The 23,871-nt window shown below is 37.0% G+C and overlaps 2 protein-coding genes across 2 annotated transcripts in view; both read left to right on the top strand.

The window, feature by feature from the left end:
* The window catches only part of itsn1 (intersectin 1 (SH3 domain protein)), a 66,586-nt gene extending 48,737 nt beyond the window's left edge, over positions 1–17,849 (top strand). Inside the window, exons 32-46 of the mRNA XM_088013151.1 lie at positions 6,316–6,437; positions 6,799–6,905; positions 6,988–7,089; positions 7,171–7,252; positions 7,546–7,644; positions 7,747–7,830; positions 8,663–8,746; positions 9,683–9,814; positions 10,127–10,207; positions 10,817–10,938; positions 11,424–11,506; positions 11,583–11,666; positions 11,839–11,903; positions 12,790–12,898; positions 13,003–17,849. Of these exons, the coding sequence (XP_087869277.1) occupies positions 6,316–6,437; positions 6,799–6,905; positions 6,988–7,089; positions 7,171–7,252; positions 7,546–7,644; positions 7,747–7,830; positions 8,663–8,746; positions 9,683–9,814; positions 10,127–10,207; positions 10,817–10,938; positions 11,424–11,506; positions 11,583–11,666; positions 11,839–11,903; positions 12,790–12,898; positions 13,003–13,151 (1,505 nt within the window). The 3' untranslated portion in view covers positions 13,152–17,849. The remainder of the gene's footprint in view (positions 1–6,315; positions 6,438–6,798; positions 6,906–6,987; positions 7,090–7,170; positions 7,253–7,545; positions 7,645–7,746; positions 7,831–8,662; positions 8,747–9,682; positions 9,815–10,126; positions 10,208–10,816; positions 10,939–11,423; positions 11,507–11,582; positions 11,667–11,838; positions 11,904–12,789; positions 12,899–13,002) is intronic.
* Positions 17,850–21,910: 4,061 nt separating this feature from the next.
* The window catches only part of LOC106926842 (pyridoxal kinase-like), a 33,608-nt gene continuing 31,647 nt past the window's right edge, over positions 21,911–23,871 (top strand). Inside the window, exon 1 of the mRNA XM_015001999.2 lies at positions 21,911–22,321. Within this exon, the coding sequence (XP_014857485.1) occupies positions 22,241–22,321 (81 nt within the window). The 5' untranslated portion in view covers positions 21,911–22,240. The remainder of the gene's footprint in view (positions 22,322–23,871) is intronic.

Here is a 23,871-nt window from a genome sequence, read left to right as displayed (position 1 = left end):
ACACACTCTGTCTTGCTGCACGCTCCACCCACCTAGCACCCAACCAGACATTGTTCTTGTTGTTGTTTCTTGTTGTTGTTTTGTTTTTTTTGTTTGTTTGTTTTTTTTTGTTTAGTTGGGGTTTTTTTTTGTTGATGTTGTTGTTGTCGTCCTCTCTCTAGGATCATATCATTACCCAGAACCCCCCTCTCCTCAAAGCCCTCAAAGAGACCCACTAGGCCACGCCCACTAGGCCACTCTACCAATGGGACAGCAGCGAGAGGTCACATGACCCGGACATGACGCCTCTCCACCTGTAGAAGCCAGAGACAGGCAGACACACAGACAGACTGTAACGTTAAAAAATGAACACGCCCTGAACTCTTTGTCTATGCATGGTTCTGACCGGACTTGGCCAAACTCTCCAAACGGCATGCTTCACCAGGAAAGGAGATCAGTAGTCAGCACTCCTCCTGCTCCTCCTCTTCCTTTCTTGCTTTTCATCTCTTTCTGGTTCATCTGGCTAGAGGTTTCGATTGGGAATGAAGGGAGAAGAGGAGGGGAACTTGTTGAACTCCTCCCCTTTTTAAGATTGGACTAATGAACAGGTCTTTACTGGATCACAGTAGCTGTATACACACACATGTACTCCCATAGCCGCACACGTACACACACACACACACACACACACACACACACACACACACACACACACACACACACACACACACACACACACCTACACACACACACACACACACACAGAGCCTTGTGCCAGCAGGGTGAAGTGGATAGTGGGTCATTTTGTGGCTTTATGGGAGATTTAGTCATTCACTCAACTCATTCCAATCTCTTTTGTTTGTTTTGTTTTGACCCTGCTTCCATCGCTTTAGTCACATGTCAGTCAAAGGTGCTGGCTCCCCTCCCTCACTAACCCGTTCCCCCCACCCCTCCCACAGCTTCACAGAAAGACCCACTATCTGCTGGAGGACAAGTCTCAGAGTTAAACTGTCTCCTCTGCTCAATGCCAAAGATTCCCTTCCTCTATGTCTTGCCTCTTTCTTCCTCACCCTTCCCACCCAACTCAAAGGGAGAAGAGAAGTACTGATGGCAGCAGACGGTTAAAGGGATAGTTGAGAATTCCAATTCTGTTAAAACACTATAGACGGGTAATATCTTTCCAGCAATATATCAGTTTTCTCGCAGTCTTCATTTAGTATGAATTAGGTAGTTGGTCCTGGAGGCTGAAACCAGGTTAATTTTATGAGCCTTTATATGTTGTTTGCATTTATTTATTTACACACAAACCGATTATACAGGAAACGGAGACCGCAGGAGCATGCTCTGAAAATGGAAAACATTCTGTGCTTAATGTAAAAGTAATTCATCTTAAAAATTAATAAAATCATGTTCATTTAAACGTGTTGCACATATTTCACAGGTTGCGGTTTGTGTTTCCATGGGAAGATCATTGGTGGCGCACTCCCTCCTACCTTCTTTTTTTGTGTGTAAATAATCACTTGGCTTTGTGTGAGCAACTATTCAAATCAAAAATGGCTGGCATAAAAGCTCATAAAATAAATCATTTTAGTCTTAGCCTTTCTCGGACTAACTGTAGGCTTCCAAAATCAACTAATCTGGATTTGTACTAAATTAAGACAAGTTATTTATTGCAAATAAAAGACTAAATGTTTGCCTGTCTTAGAAATTGCTGAACTATCCCTTTAAATCTTACGCTGCAGCGCTGCTTGCCTTCTGGCAGGAAAGGGGACGAGCGGCCGGAGTGGAGCTGAAGTTCCTCTGCAACTAAATTACACAAAAGAACCTGATACACAGAACACAGCCACACACAACTCACAGCAGATATGTTTTAATATGTAAAACCTTACCATTCTGAATGTGTATTAACTTCAAATGATCCATTAATGTTTGATGTTTTGTTTACATTATTATTGTTTTTTCTGTTGCTATGTCGATGGGAGACATTCATGCAATAATGAGCTAGACCAAGATAAGGACACCGTGATGACGTGCAGGTGGATTTGGTACTAAGCCTTTTAGGGGTGCAGTGATTGTGCAGCGGCTGCTTTCAAATGTCTAAATCATTCCAGTGAAAGAAGTCATCGGACTTTTTAAGATTCTTACCCAAGTTATTGCGTTTGCACATAGGAATTCATCTTATTTCTAGGGTTTTGTTTGTTGGAGGAGTAAACATTGTTCCTCTTGCCCTGGTTAAACCAAGTAGCACATCTGACTCTAGATTAATATTAACACACACACACACACACATAGTGTCACAGTTATATTTATCATGTTTTTCACTTGGTAAAAAGGTGTTGATCCCATTTTCTTAAAAAAAAAAAAAAAAAAAAAAAAAAAAGGCCAAACTGCTTTGTACTATTGTTCCTTACCAAGCAGGTGCTGTTTTATGCTTGGCAAACATGTTTGTTCAACTTTGAGCTCCTTTTGCATTGTATGCAAACATGATTCAGCCATGCACAACTATTTCACCCCTCTGAGATTTTAAAGAAACAGTATTGTTTTACTAAAACATCAAAGACACACAAACCTGAAAGAAAAAAAAAAAAACTTTTTTCCAGTAGAGATGCACCAATCAGAGATTTGTGGTCATTTTCCTATATCTGACTTTCTGCTGATTGTAGACTTTTCCAATTCCTCTTTATGAGCTATATTTATCTAGCTTTACTGTCATAGGCGATCAGTATTTATAGTATAAGTGGCAAATGCAATGTCATGCTATATGAAGGAGACCAGTAGTTGTAAAACAGGGTTTTACTTTCTTATTAGCATGGTTGGAATTAACTCTAAAATTTCCTGAGAAATCTAGTATCTTGCATGAACCATATGGTTGTTGTTTTTTTTACCTGTTTGACAAAACATCCCAAAGTCAGGAGGGACTTGACTTCCTGAGTCAGATTGCACTTTTTTGTACCACTGAAAAAGTTGGTATAAAACAAACAAACAAACAAACAAGTACCAACAGGTGAAAGAGTGATATAATTAAAACCTGAAAGTCGCAACTTCCACACCAAAGGCTGTGAAAGTTGTTAATGACAACCTGGTAGCATTTAGAAGATCCATTCACTAATTGTCTATATAAAAATTGGAGTTTTGAGTTTGCAACCAGTCAACCGACTGGTCGCTTAACCAGCTGAAAATTGGCCAGTTCCATTCAGTTCCATTCAATTCCATTCAGTTCTGTTCAGTTGCGTTCGCGGGCAGATTTCTCGGTGCATCTCCACAATGAAATCAGTTTGTTTCAAGCGGATCATTTTTCCCTCACCTCATTCCATCCTGAAAGCGTCACGTTTTAGTGTCATTTTACTGAATCAGCCAATGCACAGGAGAGTCTTGCTTTTACTTGAGACAGATTATTTTCAGTGTATTACCCGTTGCAGACGAGACCTGAACCTTTTTTTTGTTGTTTTTTTGCATAGCAACAGACTAGTGTTGGAGGGACTGCCATATCTTTGTATTAGGGTTATTTGTTGTTGTTTATTGAAATGACAGTATTGTGATTTTAATGTTTACCCTCAGAAACACAGATGAATGAAATGATTATAAAAATACATTTTTTATACAGGAAGCAATAATCTGTTAGCATTATGAGCCTTCTTGAATCTCATTGGTTCCTCATTGAGTCAGTATTGAAAGTCAAGCTGTCTGATTGGTCGATAAGTTAAGGTCAGTGGGGGGTTTAGCAAACTGGACTTGTTAGTTTTGGGAGCTTGTTTAATTTACATTCACCTTTTTGTTTTGTTTTTTGTACTAGTTGGTAACTGATTATCAAGGCTTGACAGATGGAGCTCATGAGTTTAGAGAAAGGAGCCAACTAAACCAGAGCCACGCTCCTCCACACCGGTTTGGTTGAGGATATATGATGGCTAAAATCAATTGTGTCCCAACCTCTGCAGTTACTTTTGTCTCCATCGCCATTTATCTAAATCATTCAAGAATTCAAAGTAATACAGGTCAAAAAGGTTTGAATTTATACATGTAGTTTTTTATTTGTAGAATAAACTTTTATGATGTGTCAAAGTGGTTTTATTGGAAGAAAAACCTTAACTAAGCTCTGAGTTACATCGTGACTCTGGTTTAGTCTGCTTAGTTAAAAAAATATAAATAAATAAGATCTTTTTGATTCATAATTAATAACCTGTAATGCACTATCCTTTATGTGGATAAGTATAGCTAAACTGATGGTTAAAGAAAGCCAAATGTAATCAGAAAGGTGGCAGTGAGTGCATGTATGAATGAATGTGTGCGATCGAAAAACAATGCATAAATGAGCAGTTTTTATGGAAACCAATAAACGGGATGGAAACACAGAAGACTTGAATGAGTGAACAAAGTGTACAGAATGATGGTGTTTGTTGAATTGTTCTTATGAGGGGAGGTCTTCATGAAACAGGGAAGCCTGCTTGTTCTGATGATTAAACAATGTAAGATGGACTGCAGACAACTTGCCTTGTTATTCACATTATTACACATCCGTTTTTAAAAAGGCTCTTTAAAATAGCAATTTAGTGTAATAAATTGACTTAAATTATTAAAACTTGATAAAATATTCATTTTATAAAGATACTTCTCATATTGAGAATTGAATAATAAAATAAGCAATGCTGCTTGTCTCTATGGTGGATTCCAAAACTATTCAATATGTTGCACACTTAATAATTAATCAGTGTGGTTTTGTGCAGGTTCTTTTATTTTGATGAACGCTGTTGAGACATGAGAGCGACAGTGAGCGCCTTCGCTGACCAGCCGGTACTGCGCTTAATTGCCGTTGGCTCGCTGAGTCAGGAGCGTCACTGTGCTCCATGTGCCCACTGGTGGCGAACCGTTGTAACTGCAGTACAGCGCATCTCAGCAAGAGAAGTGCAGCTTAAGAGCACAGCCAGCACGAGAAAAATAGAAGCAAGTAAACAAAAACAAAAAAAAAGAAAAGGGAGGGGGTGTAATTATTTCTGATATCCATTCTGTCACAAATACCTTTACTTAGAATCATAAACCAAATCAATTCCAAACCAGGAACTTTAGTTCAGTTCATATAAACCAAATACTAATCATACTTCTGACAAAAGTAAATTTCAAGTAATCTTTGTTGAACCAACAAGTTTGTTTTTAACTGGGTGTAACTGGGTTTCTAACTGAGGCGTCTCCCAAAATTTAGTCAACTGTATTCATACAGAGCCAGTTCACAGCACATGGCGTCTCTGTAAAAAGTATTTAGTTCAGTCATACACATTAGGGCTGCAACTAACAATTATTTTAATAACTGACTATTCCAACTATTAATCAAATAAAAATTAATTGATTACTAAATTAGTTGACAATTACTTCAGTAATCGATAAATCACGATTAGTCATTTCAGCTGTTCTACACATAATCCACTTTCATCTTATTTATCAAACATTATTGTAAAGTTCAGTTCATAATGCAAAAACCCGAGGAAACAGAGCAGATTCTGCAAGTGTGCATGTTCATAAAGATAAGATCATAAAACAAAGCAAATATTTTTCCAAAATTAGCATGTCAAAATAATTTCAACCCTTTTAAGTAAAGTTAATGGGAAAATCAGTTTTAGCATTATAGCAAATAAAACCAATTAAATCTAATTCCTTTTGTCATGTGTCCTCTGTTGTTTTGACAATAACCTTTAAACTCTTAACTAGAACTGCACAATATTAGGAAAACATCTATGTCATAATATCTGTGAATTTTGCAATAGTGATATGACTTTTGATAAATAAACAATCATAAATTATTTCTGACTTTTTGCTTTTGGTTTCTAACAAACGTAGTTCCCAGCTAATAATATTCAATATTTCCATATCAGCAATAAGGCTTTATTGAAAAAGTTGCACCTGCTGTTTCTATGGAGATGGTCTACAAAAACATCTTTCTTTTTTGTGTAAAAGCTGTTTGTGTCCATGTAGTTTGATCATTAATTCAGCCTGTTGTCTGAAGCACACCACATTCTGTGCCTTCTTGTCTGGCTGAATCGCTCCAGCTCAGTGCAGCAGCTTCCTTCAACAATAAGTCATCCACCATCCTACACACATCAGTGCAGAGTGTCCTTATCGCAGAACAAAACTCCACTGTAGTAAACATAGTGAACAGAGCTTCATATTGACAGTGTCACATTTGACTGAGATGCCACTCCAGTGTTTGTATGTTGATCTCAGGTATGTATGACCTAAAATGGTTTCCTTTTGTTCTATGCTTAGTGTATGTAGCGCCGTTCCTGCTGAGAAAAGCCAGGGTGACGGTGGTGTGTTGTTTTTTTCTTTTCTGTGACATTTGACCTTCAGGGTGCGCTGACCTCCACCTGCTGGACATGCTGAGTCCGATGGAGAGGAAGAGACAGGGCTACATCCATGAGCTGATCGTCACAGAGGAGAACTACGTCAACGATCTGCAACTCGTCACTGAGGTAACCACAAGGTCAAAGTAACACGTCCATCTCACTCTCAGTACAAAAACCTGCCCCTAAGCACCTTGGGAAATACTTCCCACTATTGCATTTTTTCTTTATTTGAATTGCTAACTAAGCCTAGCTCGATAAGCAGTAAATAAATTCATTACCTGATCAGTTAAAATAAGCTCAATAATTTCCATTTGGACAGCTGTTAAAGACATGCTCCAGAATTTTGAGAAACACTGCAAACATTTGATATTCAGCATGAAGCAGTGTTCAGACATTTGCTATAAATTGATATCAAACGACATAAAACAGCAGTTCGCACGGTGAAATCTGCCTTGTACTAAACGTCACTTCTTCTCCGTTGGTGTAGATCTTCCATAAGCCTCTGCTGGAGTGTGAGCTGCTGACAGAGAAGGAGGTGGCCATGATCTTTGTGAACTGGAAGGAGCTCATCATGTGCAACATCAAACTTCTCAAGTGAGGAAAAAAAATCTATATTGTTGGTGGGGTTTAGATAAACGCCTCTTGTAGCTTTTACAGACTTGGGCTTTCCTTGCAGGGCTCTCAGGGTGAGGAAGAAGATGTCGGGCGATCGGATGCCTGTGAAGATGATCGGCGACATCCTGACCAACCAGCTGCCTCACATGCAGCCGTACATCAGGTCAGGAAGTGGATCGCTTTCCATCTGTAGGAGTTTTTGTCCTGCTTCTTGTAGTGGAGCAGCCATCTTGTTTCTTTGCAGGTTCTGTTCATGTCAGCTGAACGGGGCCACGCTGATTCAACAGAAGACGGACGACAGTCCTGAGATCAAAGACTTCCTCAAGGTTAGAACTCTGATCACTTCCTGAAGGCGGAGCTTCAGAAAGATTTCAAGGTGTTAAATTACATAGTAAAATTTCTTTTAAGTCATATTTGGTATACATAGCAATTTTTAACAACTGAAGTTAACATAGTTTCTTGATTTCCCTATGAAATGTCACTGTGAGCCTGGAAGACACACAGCACTGCCCCTTTAAACATGAAATAACTTTAAAAGTTTTCAAATTGTATTAAAAACATTTTTGTGGGGGAAACTGCAACTAAAACAATGTATTTGGATGTTTTGTGTTTCCATCAGAGGTTAGCCATGGATCCCAGGTGCAAAGGGATGCCTCTGTCCAGTTTTCTACTCAAGCCGATGCAGAGAGTCACACGCTACCCTCTCATCATCAAAAATGTTTGTACATAAAATTCTCGTGGAAATTCCGGATTTGCAAGGACTTTTTGTTTCCCCTTTCTATTCCGAATCTGAATTGTTTTGAACTGTTTCTGATTGCAGATCTTAGAAAACACTCCAGAGTCTCATCCAGATCACAACCATCTGAAAGCAGCGCTGGAGAAAGCAGAGGAGCTCTGCTCACAGGTGAAAACTGGAAACACACACTAAGGCAGCCGCCTACAGCGGACTGGAAAATCAGTTATCACTGGATCTGTCACTTATTTTTGGACATATATGCTTGTGAATTATGATCAAGCTGTAGTCTGCAATAGTTTTATGAGTGTAAAAAATAAGTGTCTGGAACAAGGCAGACAAAAGTTGACAAAAAGTGACATTATATACAGAACACCCAATATCAATGATTCATATGGTGGCTAATCTAGAAAAAAGTAAAAATCACCAGCCTGAATATAGTGAGTGATTTAGAGGGTGAAACAGAGACCAGCATCCTACCCAGAGATTTAAAAAGATTTTAAAAATCCAATTCTAGCCATATTAAGGTTCTGACCAGCATTGTTACCCTGATACTACACACCCTTATCTATCCCAACGTCTGTCACTAAGATACTTAAATGATCAAGTTGTGTGGAGATTGTGTAAACTAGTGCAGCAGTGAATGGCAGCATCTAAAAGTCTCAGTTTTCTACACATAATTAGTGTTTTATTCATGAGAGTTTAAGAGCATTGCAGGAATGTAGTTATCAAGATATCAAAAGTTACATCAATATTTTGTGATTCAACCATCTTTGAAATTACAAAAATAAGAAACGTGTACTTTAAAATTGTACTGTAAATGTATCAAATTAGTTATCTGCTCTTAAAAAACTACTTAGAACTCCAATTGTGATTTAACTGTGTTTTATGCTTTCAAAGTTTTTAGTTGTTTTACTCAAACATGATTGTAAGAGTAGTTAATCTTGATAGAAAATGTACTTGGATGTGCATGACGAGTTGAGTGTGTGATCTGTGTTCCCAGGTGAATGAAGGCGTCAGAGAGAAGGAGAACTCTGATCGGCTGGAGTGGATTCAGGCTCACGTTCAGTGTGAGGGGCTGTCAGAGGTGCAGTATCAGCCGCAACCGCTTTTTTAAGATTAATAAGAGGTGAAATACTCAAGACAAGGCAGCTTTTCTGAATATCTTTATTGACATATTTTACAGAGATAATATATATATGCAACATTTAAGCAGCCTCAACATACAGGGTGTCCACAGAATATGTATGGGGAAAAATTAATAATCTGATGGAGGGGAAGCAATTATATATCCAATAAAAATTGGTGTGAGAAAATAACCATGAGGAATCCCACATATAATCTTAGTTTGCTTAAATTAATCATTTATTAGAAAAATTATTTCTTTAGAAATGTTAACTGTGGATGCTGACATTAGCGTTGGGGTCATCTGCTACATGTTTGGCATTGAGATGCTATGTCAGGCTAGAACCGCTTCTCTGATAGGCTAACTCCTTTCAGCACAACCTGAACACAACAGTTGTCTTTCCCAGCGTCCAATCAGATCGTTTTAGAAGCAGAAATGAATCCCCAGTGGGCCGAGAGGAGCGACTTTGTTGTCCGTTGTGGTTTTTTGTGCACCAAATTTATGGGTGTAGTGGAAGCATGTGAGTACAAAGTAATAATAAAGCAATTATTTGCATTAATTGACCAAAATTAAAGCGTTAATCTGTTGGCCCTTATTATTTCTGAATGACAAAGTATTCGTAGCATGTGACCCATTATCACAATGTACTTTCTCCAGTCGATAAAAATCTTATGTCACTATGTCAGAAGCAGCACTGAGATCCATTTACTGTTAATATGTATGTGGTGTAAAACCTTTTGAAGTATACTTTAAAACTTGTGATGTTTTTAAAAAAAACTAGAATAAAAAGAACCAGAAACTTTGTAGAGCAAAACTTTTAACACCATCACCTTAAAACTTGTGTGATCATTTAACTTTTTTTTTTCTTTTTTAAATAAATTTCTCTGTGCTTTTTAGCAACTGGTGTTCAACTCGGTCACCAACTGTCTGGGACCCAGGAAGTTCCTCCACAGCGGGAAGCTGTTCAAAGCAAAGAGCAGCAAGGAGCTCTACGGCTTCCTGTTCAACGACTTCCTGCTGCTCACACAGGTGAGTCTTCCTTTAAGAACCTGTGTGGCTCAGTTGAATTATGTCATCAATCCAAATTTTCCAGAAAATTGATTATTTAAAAAGATTTACATGTTGCTACAGCTCTTGAGGTCTACACTTTAGATGGCGCATTTTACCAGATTAAAAAATGTATACTTGAAATGATTAACATCCTGAAAAATTTGTATACATCTGTTTTCACTGATTTCGACAGCTAGCTGAAAACGTCTGCAGCTCCTCGTCTATTGCAATATATTTCTGGACTTGTGGCACACTTAAACAAATTTAAACTTTTTTCCCTTCCTCAAACAGGTCACCAAACCTCTGGGCTCTTCAGGTTCTGACAAAGTCTTCTCCTCAAAAACCCACCTGCAGTACCGCATGTACAAAACGGTGAGAAGGCTGGCAAACGTACCTGTTCTCTCATTTAACGGAGGAAAATGAAAAACCTCATCATCTTTTCTTTAACTTTAATGCACTTTGCCTATTTCTGTAAGAAAGCACAAGTGTATTTTTCAACAGAAAGCAAACCCTCATTGATGGGTGTGTGATATGGACTTAAAATTGATCACAATATTTACTGGTACTGTTGTGATAACATGAAAAGTGACCATAAGAACTATCACTTCTTTTTTAGCTTACTGTAAGTCTGTGACTGCATGACTAAGCAATCAGTCCTACAAACTAACAGTGCTCTTCATTTGTAATGCACTTCTAGGACACCAGTCACATGATGAAGTGTGATTTGTTTGATTAAACTGCACATAGTAACCACATTTAATCATATTTTCAAACGTATTGATGTTTATTGCTGCTCTGATTGAACAAACAATGGAGAAAATAGTAAAACTAAAAATCTCAACAATATGGACAGTTTCAGTGGTTTTTAAAGATTATGAACTGGAATTTGTGACACCGATAAATCAGTCTTAACATGATAAATGATACAATATGTACCTGCTCCCACCCTCGTTTCTAACTGGATCTGTTTGTTTCTTTCAGCCGATCTTTCTGAACGAAGTGTTAGTAAAGCTGCCAACAGATCCATCAGGGGATGAGCCTCTGTTTCACATCTCACACATAGACCGAGTTTACACCCTCCGAGCTGAAAGCATCAATGAACGGTAACAGAAAACACAGACGAGAGCTTCAGATGTTTGCTTTTATAAGCTGATCATCACGTTTTTTTCTTATTTCTTTATTAATATTATTATTATTTTGTTTCTTTTACGTGTCCTGTCCTGCAGTTTGTGTGAGTGATTTACTGGAGTGTTACAGGTTTCCCTATGATGCCCTTCTTACTTTTTTAGAGACTTATTTTGGATTTATTTCAAATGTAATGTACACAGAGACAAAAAAGAAAGAGAGAAAAGAAACGGAGAAAGGTGGGGCAAAGGTTTAAAAAGAAAGGAGATAGGAAGAGAGGAGTAGAAGTCAAAGCCTTAAAAATCTGCCTCTAAACCTGCAGAAAGAGAGAAAACAAAACCTAGAAACCACAATGACAAATGCAAATATAATAACGGCTATAATATCTTTGGAAAGTCAACTGAGAGCGTATTCCTTAAATTAAATAATCCAACTTTTTGTCTTTGTGTTCATATCCTTACAGGACGGCGTGGGTTCAGAAAATTAAGGCTGCCTCAGAGCTTTTCATTGAGACGGAGAAGAAGAAGAGGGAGAAGGCTTATTTAGGTAAACTGGGCTCTCAGACTGGTTTCTGTGGTTTCATTTAAACCCCGGCGGCTGACCTGTCTGCTCCTCATCTCAGTCCGTTCTCAGAGGGCGACTGGGATCGGCAGGCTGATGGTTAACATCGTGGAGGGCATCGAGCTCAAACCCTGTCGCACCCATGGTACGTAAAAAGGCCATTGAAGGTCGACCTTTTGACAATTAAATCAATGTGTTATTGCTTTTTTTATTCAAAGCATCATGATTTAACATGATAATCTAATGAAGCTAAGCAGTAGCTTCTCTCAACTGGTTTTATGCACAGTAATCAGCAGCAACATTGTCTGTGTTTCAAGGTAAAAGCAATCCTTACTGTGAAGTCACCATGGGCTCTCAGTGCCATATCACAAAAACAGTACAGGTAGGAGAAAAATGACTATAAGCATTTTCTTACATTGTTTACATCGTGTTTTTACATAATAAAAATAATTATGAAATGAGTAATAAATATTCCATTTTGTCAAATCATCAAACAACTACAAATCAAATATGTTGATCCATGTCCAACTTACTACTTATCAAAAGTAAAAACAATTCAATTTTATTACATGGTCAAAACTTGATTTATTAATGTTGATGCTTTAACTGATAAAGAGCAAAATAAATCACTCAGGAATGTTTGAAGTATTTCTGTTTATATCCACTTTTTATACATGAACCAATTTCAGTGTTTTCTGTTGGAATTGGGAAAGTGGTACATATTTATCAACTGAAAAAAATTCTGCTTTTGTATTATATGTTTTATTGTCTGAAATAAACTAAGAAAAGAAAATCTGAATAGAAAAATAAGGATTATGATTGTAGATGTCTGTTAAAATTGTTAACAGTAACTAACATAATTGAAGTGGGAAAGTGTGTGACACTGTGACAGGCCCGTAGAATTTAGACTCGTAAAATGATGTTTTAGCCTTAAGAAGTTACATTTATAATTCAGCTTTATGTCGATTAAGATTTTCAATGTTTATTTTTTACTCTAAACAGTGGTTCAAAAAGTGTGCATGCATAGATATGGCAGAATATATAATCCATCAATGCACATACAGCTGTTAAATACAGTCCCCAGGATCTCTATACTATTATTTAATTTTCCTTTGGGATCAATAAAATGTTTTTTTGTTTGAATTTGAATTTAATGTGCCGTTTAATCACCTCAGAAAATACTTAGTTACTGCCCTGCCGAACAAACCACTGTGGGTTTTAGAGAACGTGAATTCAAAGTTCATCTGAGTTGTTTTCTTTGTTTGCAGGACACTTTGAATCCAAAGTGGAATTCCAATTGTCAGTTTTTTATTAAGGACCTTGAACAGGACGTCCTCTGCATCACTGTGTTTGAACGAGACCAGTTCTCACCTGACGGTGTGTGACGCATTCAGTCCACGTTTCTAAACCATCCAGTGTTACTGTTTGTCCCACACAGAGGGACAAAACGCCCCTTGACTTACCACGTCTTGTCTCTGCAGACTTCCTTGGCAGGACTGAGATCCGATTGGCCGAGATAAAGAAGGACCAGGGCTCCAAAGGACCAATCACGAAGAGGCTGCTGCTTCATGAGGTTCCCACGGGGGAGATTGTCGTTAGGCTGGACCTGCAGCTGTTTGAAGAGCCGTGAAACGAACAGCAGGTTGGACCAGATGGGACTGGCCTGGGAACGAACTCAGAGAAATGAAAACGGGGACAGCACAGCTGGACTGGAATAAACTGGACCAGAGGCCTGGAACGGGCAGGGGGTTACTCATTATGTGATCTGGTTGTTAATGTTTAGGGAGATTAATATGTTAACAGCAAGATTTGCTCTGTAAGAAATCCCCAGGAAAAGTCAGTAATTACACTAGGTAACTAAATATCATCCTCTTTAACAACAACAACCTTAAATGCCATGTCAGTTTTATTTTATTTGCCTTTTTTTTCCATTATTTGGAAGAAATTAAGGTAACACTTTATTTGAAGGGGGTTGAATAAGACTGACATGACACTTTCATAAACATGACATAACACCTGTCATGAACATCAATAAGCCTTCATGAATATTTATGACTTTTGTCATAAAGCGTCATTCGGTAAATAATGACACTTTTAATACAAAGTTGACATTATTCAAAATGTCTTTATGACAACTTGACATTAACCAGGAAATCATTATTGTTTAAATTTTACCTTTAATAACATAAAGTTACCTAATTTTTAAAGTCCAATCAGTAATACTTTTATAACAAATTGATATCAGTTATCATATAGATATCATATTCATGAAGGCTTATTCATGTTCATGACAGGTGTTTATGACAGTGTCATGACAGTCTTATTCACCCCCCTTCAAATAATGGACTGACTTGGGATCAAATGGAAAACATTTTCAAAAAATAGGTACATATCTTGGATTGACACATATTTAGCTGTCAAAGTCGGGATTTTAGGTTCATCCTGTCACAACAACAAATTTACCATGATAAATTGTCCCAGAAATGATTTCACTAAACAATAATACTGTTGTTTTGAGACCATTTTTGAGTAATTTATGAACAATGGCATAATAATGCAAGTCCACCGTATAAATAAGAAATAGACTTTAATTTTGTGAAAAACTCTTAACACTGGGACTACAGGATATTTGAAATATCCAAGAAAAAACATGGCAACCAAAACCCGTAAATAAAATTGGGGGGAGGGGTGCACTTATAACCAAAACCATAAAGAAAATGCATTGTGATGTCTCTGAAAACAAAATTGACCTTAAAAAATCAGAATGGAAATTATCAAGCTCATTTTAACTTATCATTCAAAACTGATTACGTATTGCAACAGATTCAGTTGGGGTACCATTGTATTAATTGCAAATATTTAACAGAAAGCAAGAAGGGAGGTTGCCTAGGTTAGCATAGAACTCTGCAAAAACACAAGCTATTGTATTTTTGTTCTAGTTTTAATGGAAATATCGAAATAAGACAAAACTAACTTGTATTGTAAGTAACTTTTCAGCAAGAATATCAGCTCTTTTTAAGTCAATAATTCCTTAATATTAATGAGAAAGTATTAGTCAGAAGTGAAATAATTTATCAATGGAACTAGTTCTTTTACATCAGCATTAATAAATTATTGACTTAAAACTTGCTTCTATTTCTTACTGCAAAGTTAAGACATTTGTACTGGAAACTAGACCAAAAATACTTGCTAAGATTTTTGTGTTTTTTGCTGTGAATACATAATGCCAGTAAAATAATGAAAATCCCAGTGCCCCCTTTCTGGTCCAGTTAATCCCAGTCTGGTCCTGTCCCAGTTCTGTGGGGTCCAGGTTGAATTCGGTCCAACTCCGGACTCAGACGGGTCGTTGCTGTTTCCGCCTCTTCTGCTTTTATCCAGACAGTCTTAGAGAAACTCCAGTGACAATCCCTCCTTTTTTTATGTCTCTCCAAACGTAATCGCTGTGTGTGACTGAGTGTGTGTGACATCAGGTGTGAATGACTAGAAAGGTTTAAAGTCAGGTAGGTGACATTTAAAGGCACTCAACAGCTTCTCAAACTCTTAATCAATTTTTCAATTGATTAAGATCCCTTTTTATGGATCTATCAAGATCCATAGAAAGGGATCTTGATAGTTTGGTTTTTAACCTCAATTGAACACTTGCCACATTTTCTCAGAAAGTGCTTAATATGTACAGGTGTATTGAAAAACCATGCTAATAAGCTGCAAAAAAAACAAAAAAAAAACAAACAAACAGATTTTAAGCAAGTATATGATAGGTATTCAGTGTACATGACCGACTTACAGACATGTCAATGTGTCGGAGTAACAGTCAATGCAGTGAACAGGTACAAAAGCTGATTTCAATCAAGGTACTGTGAACAAGAATGTCTTAACTTTTATTTTCTGTTGCGCACCTCAGCTCTGACATGTTGCTGCAGTGTTAAGCGGTCATGGTTATCATTACTATGCAGGGAGAGGGGGAAGAAAATGAACAAATGGAGATCCCTGTGGTTCAAGGCTTTTTTAAGAGGCTCCATGAAACGTATTCCCAGTTCCAGTCCTTAACAATACAGAAGCTTCAATACAGAAACCATTTTAATATACGTCAGCACTCCTAGCACTTTGAAAACAGCTATGTTCCTGATATTTCAGCAGAATATGATCCAAGTTGATATGTTAGCCAGCAGCCATTTTGAGTAGTGAGTCAGAAAGTTTGCCTGGAGGATAAAACATTCAGTCAGATCTGTTTCACCTCAGTATTTTTACCTCTACTGATATCTCTATGGAATAGGGTTAGGGTCTGTTAGCATAACCTTAAGGTTATACTAACTTATTGAAAAGATGACGTTGTAGTGTCCAATGCTCAGAATCATCAGTGGTTTTCTTTGAAATATTTTAAAAGACCCACTTTAACAGCAAGACAGTGGAAAAATATATCACCAAAATAAACACTAACCAGATAAAATATTAACCAGCATTCAAGCTTTTCCTTCTAGAATGACAGATAAGATTTGTGAAGTAAAAACAAAAATGCTGTTCATGTTTGGCACTATGTTTCTGTTTACACACATTTAATACATATCAAGTTGTTCATTTTAATCCAACAACAGTAAAAATACAGTCTAACACATAAAAACAAAACAAGATTATAGACTCCAGTAATCAAAACGATCAATTAGTTTAGCAAGCAAAGTAGTCAATTGACCATCCATCCATCCATCCATCCATCCATCCATCCATCCATCCATCCATCCATCTATCCATCTATCCATCTATCCATCTATCCATCTATCTATCTATCTATCTATCTTCCTCTTGTCCGGGGTCACGGGGTTAGCATTGAATCCATTTCAAATATTGACATGTTTAGAAAAAGTCCTTCAAGTTCCATTAAAAGTACTTTAGTAAATACCACAGAAGAATAGAAAAACACATCGCTAAGTATCAAAGTCATACAGTAACAATGCCAAGATACTGTGAGTGGCATCTATTGAAGCACAGATATAGAAAAACTAAATGAGGGGAATCAGAAAGATATTAACTAAAAATTGGTCCAAGAATGGAGCCTTGAGGAACCCCACAGTTGATCTTTGTTTGCTTATATTTATGACAAAAGTCTACCAGGCAAGATTGGATCCAAATTGGAAAAGTCTACTTCTCCCGTTCCATAACCAAGTTATTGGTTGTGTATTTTCAACTGTGCTACATCACTGAGATGTATTATAGCAAGACAGAATTTGTTGACACGTTGCTGTTAAAATTTATTTAAGCTTAAACTTTTAAAGTATGGTTTCAGTGATCAAAAACATGACTATATGAAATTGTAGAGTTATGGGTTAAAATCCCAACCGGGGACCTTTTTGTCTGATGTGTGGTGAGGAATAGTAAAGAGCTACATGCCAGTTATATGTTTGGTTTGATTTTTCAGGTTTATTTTAGTTAATGTTACAAAATGATAACTTTGGCAAAACAGTTATAAATAATAAATCTTATAAAACTGAGCTGCAACTTACTTAGTAAGGAATTTGGTTATCTCAAAAGCTACATGTAGCCTGTGTGAACTGGGCAGAAGAAAAGCTATTAAATTCTGTAATGTCTGATTTATTTTAAACAATTCTTGCATTGTTTCAGATCAAAGCTTGTAATTTGCTGAAAATGGGCCTGTCAAAAAAAAAAGAGAAGAAAGCCACTAAACTACATAGTGCTAGTGCCTTTACATGAACATGCTAACACTTCTTGGCCTTATACAAAAGAATGCTTCATTTCAATTAAACCAATTCACTTTTAGCATATCACTAACATGATTTTTGAGTTTAAAACAATTAGAATTTTATTTTACCCAAGTTTAATGCTCTTGAGTATTCAAAATGGCAGCTACATTAGCTGGTGGGACAACTGACAACAGTGAAGTTGTAAATGTGTTAGTTAGCTAGTTACTTTGCCTGGTAGTAGATCTAGCTAGTACTTTTAATTTAAAGCCACAGTTACAATAATATTCTGAATAATAAATGACAAAACAGCTTAGTGACCAGCCACTGTCTAATCAGCAGCTAAAGTATGTTGAAAGATGTGAACGAATGTTGGTATTTGTGGCAGACAGAAACCAATAACGACGATTATAAATGGTTTCCCCTCTTACACTTCCCTTCACACCGTACTGAAACTAACCCAGTCCAGTTTGAGCCCGTTCTTACCGTCTACCTTCCAGATTGTGAATAATACTGCTGTTACCTGAGAGTTAATATATGAGGAGCGATAACAACAAGCCTGTTGTTAATTATCACTGTAGAAGATGATGTATGTATTTGTCTTTCAATGTTCAGAATAAAATTCATTTGGACCAAGACTGGAGCTCATTGTTTCATGGAGTTTGAGTGTGGGAAGTTTTAAAGGAAATGCAGTAACTACTGGGAGCCGTCGTGAACGAGTAGTTTTAGGGAGATGTTAAGTTCGTTCCCATATTTTGATAAGTGTTGATGAGCAACAATAAAGGTAAACCAGTGTAACAGTTAAACTTTTATTTTGTGCATCATTACATTATACACTTTTATAGTCTACCGATTAGATGAAACTTCTTTTTGTCTGAATGAAAAGGGTTAACTCTGAAATTTCACTCGTCTCCAGAACATGAACTATGTGTACGGGTTCTCATACAAATATTTGAGAACCGGTAAACAATTATCTGAGTATTTGTACTTGCCATACTGTCATATGTGTACTATTGTATTTGTATTAGCGAGTACACATATGACAGTTCTCAAGAATTTAAATTAAAGGGGCAGTATTAAGTATTTTTTTTTTTTAGCTTTACATCATGTTATGTTATTCCCTCATCCAAAACATACATGTAGTGTTGCCTTGATTCTTTCATGCATATTTGAGAAATTATTTTATTCTTCATGGCAACCATTCAGCTGTGCAAGATAATGCTTGAGTTGACCTCGTGTCCTCAGAGCTGCAGGTTCTGCAGCTCCTCAGCTGGAGGTGGGGTGGAGGGGAGCTGCTCCTCGCAGAGCAGCTCCCCTGTACTCCACCCTCCCTCAACTCTCCTACTCAGCTCCTTCAGACTAGCCAGCAAAAATTAGCAAGCACCTGGTGGAACTGAGCTCATTATAGTAGATACTGCTCAATGAAACAGTTGTAAAAATGTTGCTAAAGGGTTAATAGAGGAACCATGTAACAATGACTTTCTGAAGGTGAAGTTTCAGAAAGAGCACGAGCTTCTTAAAGAGACAGAGGCCCAATTTCAAGGCATTAAATTACAAAGTATGATTTGTTTTAAGTCATATTTGATATATTTAGTATTTTTTAAACACCTGAAAGTAACATAGTTACTTGACTGTGCTATAAAATGACACTATATGCCTGAAAGACATGTAATAATGCCCCTTTAAAGGAAAAAAAAACATGTTGCTTCTTATAGTTCATATCTTAAAATAATTATTAACTATGTGTACTGTAGTGTTACAGTAAGGAAACATTATCTTTTTAGAGGGTGTGAATACTTTATAGGGATGGTGATGATGTGACAGTCTGACTCAGAAAATTATGTGTAATTGACCCAGAAGTCACAAACTGTTTGACACAGTATTATATGTGATTAACCCAGAAGTTACATCAACAACATGCACTAAGTGAGTGCAAAGCTGAAATGGGGAAAGCCTTTATTCAACCAAGCCAGTGTTTGTTTTTAGAATTCAGCAAATAAAAAAAATGGTTTATTGCAGTATACAAGACTAAACTACAATGGACTTTTATAAATATTAGATTAGAATTTTTAAATGAGTATTTCTGTTAAATCGTTTCTTTTTAATCAGTTTCTAATGGTGGTAGAAATGTAGCTTTAAACAAAACGATGATGTGGTGAAAGCAATAGGAATGTCCACTTGGTAAAAAGACGTAAATTTGTTTCTGATTTATTAAATATGCTATATAGTGAATGTATCGTATCGCTGTGTATGTAGTTCTGCTCGTTCTCAACACTGGAATAAGACTTTGTTCTTGATGATGCTTATAATAATCCAGTCCTATGGCGATTATGGAATGGGTTTTTACCTCCACAATTTGCGGCTCTGTTACATTTTCTTAAGTGATTAACCAACAAGAAATATGTGGTGTTCATTCAAATAATAATAATAATTAAAAAAAAACAGAAAATGTAACATTTTAAATAGTCTAAGTACTAAACATGTCAGTGAACCCGTTCACCTTAGTGGTGCCCTCTCTCCTTGTCTGATTTGTTTGAAACATATTTCTGGCTGTTTTATTATCATGTGCAATAAGGAGCTCAATAGAGCAGCACTTGGAGTAGAAAAAACCTGCTATTTTCTGCTTAATGCCTCATTGAGCAGCAGGTGGAGCTGTCGACAGAACAGCCTTGTTCTTGGCTTCATTACTACTTCTTTTCATGCTCTCCCCATCCCTTTGACCCTTCTGGTCTGCAGAGCCTCACAGCTGCCACATGTTGGAAAAACTATATATAAATCTATGGGAGAAATTTGTTACTTCATGTTCAACCATTCATAGTTTTTAATATAATGAAGGGAAGAATCTTCCATCCATTTCTCTATTTATGCTGTAATGTTGGCTGTGACCACAACCACAAAAACTATTTTGCCCCTGTGGTGCTTAAACCATTGCATATCAGTTTATTTATTTTGGTAATTATGATTTTCATAAACAATATAGATAAATTCTTAAAAATTCTCTAATCTTAGATTTAATCATTTTCTGAACACTTTGTATCACAGTATCCATCCTTTATTTTTGCTTCTGATCCCTTTATCTGACCCCATGCTTTAGATATGATTTATCAGTCATAAAACCACTTTTCCTTACAGTAAACCATGAGTATAAGATAGAAAATGACTTTAGATTGCAATTGTGAAACTGAATACAAAATGTCCTTAAAGTTGGAAAAAATTACTGCTTTGTTGATATATTTTTTGTGGCAGAGGGATATATTTGAAACAAATATGTCCTGTCATAACAACGGCCAAAATGCCCAGTTCTAGCTAACCCAGTACCAGGTTCACACAGAAAGCAGCCCGCAAGAAAGTAAAATAAGTCTCCAAAAACTGCCAAGTAACCTCACAGGACCAAACCTCTACAATCAAAAGAAAACTGAACATGTTTAACATTCATGGGATGTGTGCACAAAGGAAACATAAGGGACAGGAATAATATGCTTTGGACTTCTTCTTTATCTTTCATGTAGATTTATTAGTTACTCAGAACTCCTCCAGTTCATGATTTTTTTGTAAACAAATATTTGGTTTACAAAAAAAGGTTTCCTTCTTCTCAGTCTTGAAACATATAGAATTTAAGCATTTACTAATTGTGGAAAGATATTTAGTTTCAACTTTATCATCTTGTTATATTATTAAAAAAAAGATTTTGAATTTGTGAAGGTTAGAGTTTTGTTTTGCATCTTACACTGATTTATATTTACTTTATCTTTCATTTGTGACATTCCAACTTAAGTTTTTGTCTAGCTCTTAATTGCTTTGGTATAATAATGGTTATCAAAGCTAAAAACTATAAGTTTGGGGATATTTGGGTTGATTTATATTCGAAAACAGAACCTACATGTGTCCAGATACAAACAAAACAAAATTTCTCCCTCTACTCTACAGCCAACTTTTAGCAGTTTGCTGTTTTTGGGTTTATCAACTATTAGTACAATAAAACTCAACTGCGGAGGGGAAAATTAGTGGAAGAAATGAAGCTTACTTCAAAGGTGAGTTCATTTTTCTTCACTGATTCCAAAATTTCTAAACTGAGATAAACAGAAAGCCTAATGCAGCCATATTGGATTATTAAATTGGGCTTCGTGAAGAGTCTTTAACTTTCCAAGTTGGAACCTAAACTTTAGAAGGCTTTCTGGTTGTTGTTGTTTTTTTTCTATTTGAAACTCAGATATATTCAGGGGATTAATAAAACATGTTATGCTTTCACCACCAACCATTTACCTTTGCTGTACTGTATGCCTGTGGATGTGCTAAACCAGCTCCGGCTGTGCTCTGCTGTGCAATGTGGTGACATAAAAAGCCTTTACCAAGTCAAATCCCTCCTCAGTCACGACTCTGCCAGTGAAATGGTGTGAGTCACAACACAGAAAACACATCACCAAAAATACAGAATACAGAAAAAACTGCATCCTGTTTTAGGCATATTTAAAACATAAGTAAGTCATTGCTAGATATTGTATTGAATGATTTGGATATATAAAACTGGAGGAAAATAATCTAGCTAAAGAGAAAATGATTGAAAATTGCATTGATTTAAATTCAGCACGGTGCTGACGTCATCCTGTTTAGGCGGTCACAGAGACTGCCTGCACGTAAAGCCGGTGTGCGTGCATTTTTAATGTATGTCCTTGTTAGGGGCGACCCTGTTTGTCTGTAACTCGTTGTTCCCTTTAAGGATTCACATGAAAATGAGCCACAAACAGCGACGTTACCGGTAACAGTAACGTTAAGGGCTGTAATAGCTGTTAGTGTGCGCTCATTCGCACGCGCTCTCTCCCTCATTCATACACACACACACATATCACTACAGTCGCTGCCGCACGCGCTCTCCGTCACATCTGTGTGAGAGGTTAGAAAGCTAGCTAACACTGGTTCTTCTCTGTTGTTATAGAGTTAAAACGGTGTTTTCTCGTGTTGTTATGTGTAGACGTGGTTGTCTTTGAATAACGGATTATCTACATTTCCCCTCGGCTGACCGGGAGCCGCCATGGAATGCCGTGTTCTGTCCATACAGAGCCATGTAGTCCGGGGATACGTGGGCAACAAGAGCGCCTCTTTCCCATTACAGGTAAATGCTAACTGCATACACTCATTATCGGACAGCGGGCGACACAACACCCGTCACGAACACGACCCTGTCTGAGATGCCAATTAACACGGTACCTTCCTGACTTCCTGTGTTTCTGTTTCCCAGCTATCTTCTAGCAAAAAACAGCCCAAATTTCTATACATTTTCTATAGATATAACGTTCTAGTAAGTTCACATAATTATAATTAACATCTTCCAAGCTGTTATAATGTGCTTTTATTTGTAAGAATTTGTCAATTAAAACTTAATTTTACTGTTTTGATAATTGCTAGATAGACCATTATAATAATCTAAATATAAATGTTAACCCTCGTAGACAGGTGTCGCGTAAAATGTTGTGTCCCTGGCGCATGTAGTCCCTCCTTTCACCGTCTCTCTGATGTACTTCCATGCGAAAAACGTTCATTGAGGTGACGTTTGAGGATGGACGCGTATCGGGGACCAAATGACATGAAAACCCGTCCTTTTCTTGCGGGTTCGAGGCACGACACCTGTCATTGAGGATGCCCGATAATTGAGTCATCATGATGTTCTGGGAGGTCTCGTTGTCCGTCACCGCAAAACCGACGCTTTTCATTCACCAAAGCGACGGAACAAATAGTACGATAAGAGTGGAGCTGAGATAAATGACTGAGATGTAGCCTGCTCTGTAGAAATCACGAGGGGACGTGTGTAACATAAATTGTAAGCAATTTAAATACAAAAAGTAGGATTTAATAACTATTGCATTATTGAAACATTAATATCAATCAGCATAAGGGAAGATGAACTTTACATGAAATTCTAAACGTGATACACCAACATAATACTGCTGAGCATTTTTCAAAGATTTCCTACGCAATCATTTAGTCAGGGTCATTTATTGTTCTTAATTTTGCGAATTTTCTTACATTGTTGTAGCATTCTCTGTTTAACAGGGGTCACTCCAAGTTGCTGTCTGGTGTAAGGTAGCTATCTTTATCAAGGTCCTTAAAACTACTCCTTCATACTCTTACAACAGTTTAATTCGACCGGTATATTAAACCCATTACAGACAGGAAAAAATAAGAAGAAAAAAACTAAAAAAATTGTAGATTAATGTAAGACATTTTCTAGAAAACTTTTGGTGCTTAGAAATTTGAGGAGGGGCAGGGAGTTGTTTCTGGAAATGTTCTTAGAAAGCATTGCCTAGATGTGCAATGTTTTGAGATTTTCAGCTGTATTTGACTTGGCGACTGGATACAAACACACATAGACAGTAGCATAGTACCCAAGTAATTCTAAAAACTGTCAGAATAAATTCTACAGTAGTGGTCTCAAACTGCAGATCTGGAGAACTGGTGTCCTGCAGCTTTTAGATGTCTCTCTGCTCCAACACACGTGGATCCAATATTATCTCATTAGCAGAGCCTTGCAAAGGCTAGTTAGGGAGTTTAGCCATTTAATGAAAGTGTTTAGGACAAGAGACACAAGTTGAAGGACTCTTGCCCTTGAGGAATGCGGTTGAGACAACTCATCTGAAGGTTTTCACAGTTTGGGTGCACTGATTG

This window comes from Poecilia mexicana, unplaced genomic scaffold, assembly GCF_051168715.1.
Source record: "Poecilia mexicana isolate PSO_F unplaced genomic scaffold, ASM5116871v1 scaffold_15, whole genome shotgun sequence".
Taxonomy (NCBI): domain Eukaryota; kingdom Metazoa; phylum Chordata; class Actinopteri; order Cyprinodontiformes; family Poeciliidae; genus Poecilia; species Poecilia mexicana.
This window is presented reverse-complemented; position numbering and strand designations above follow the sequence as displayed.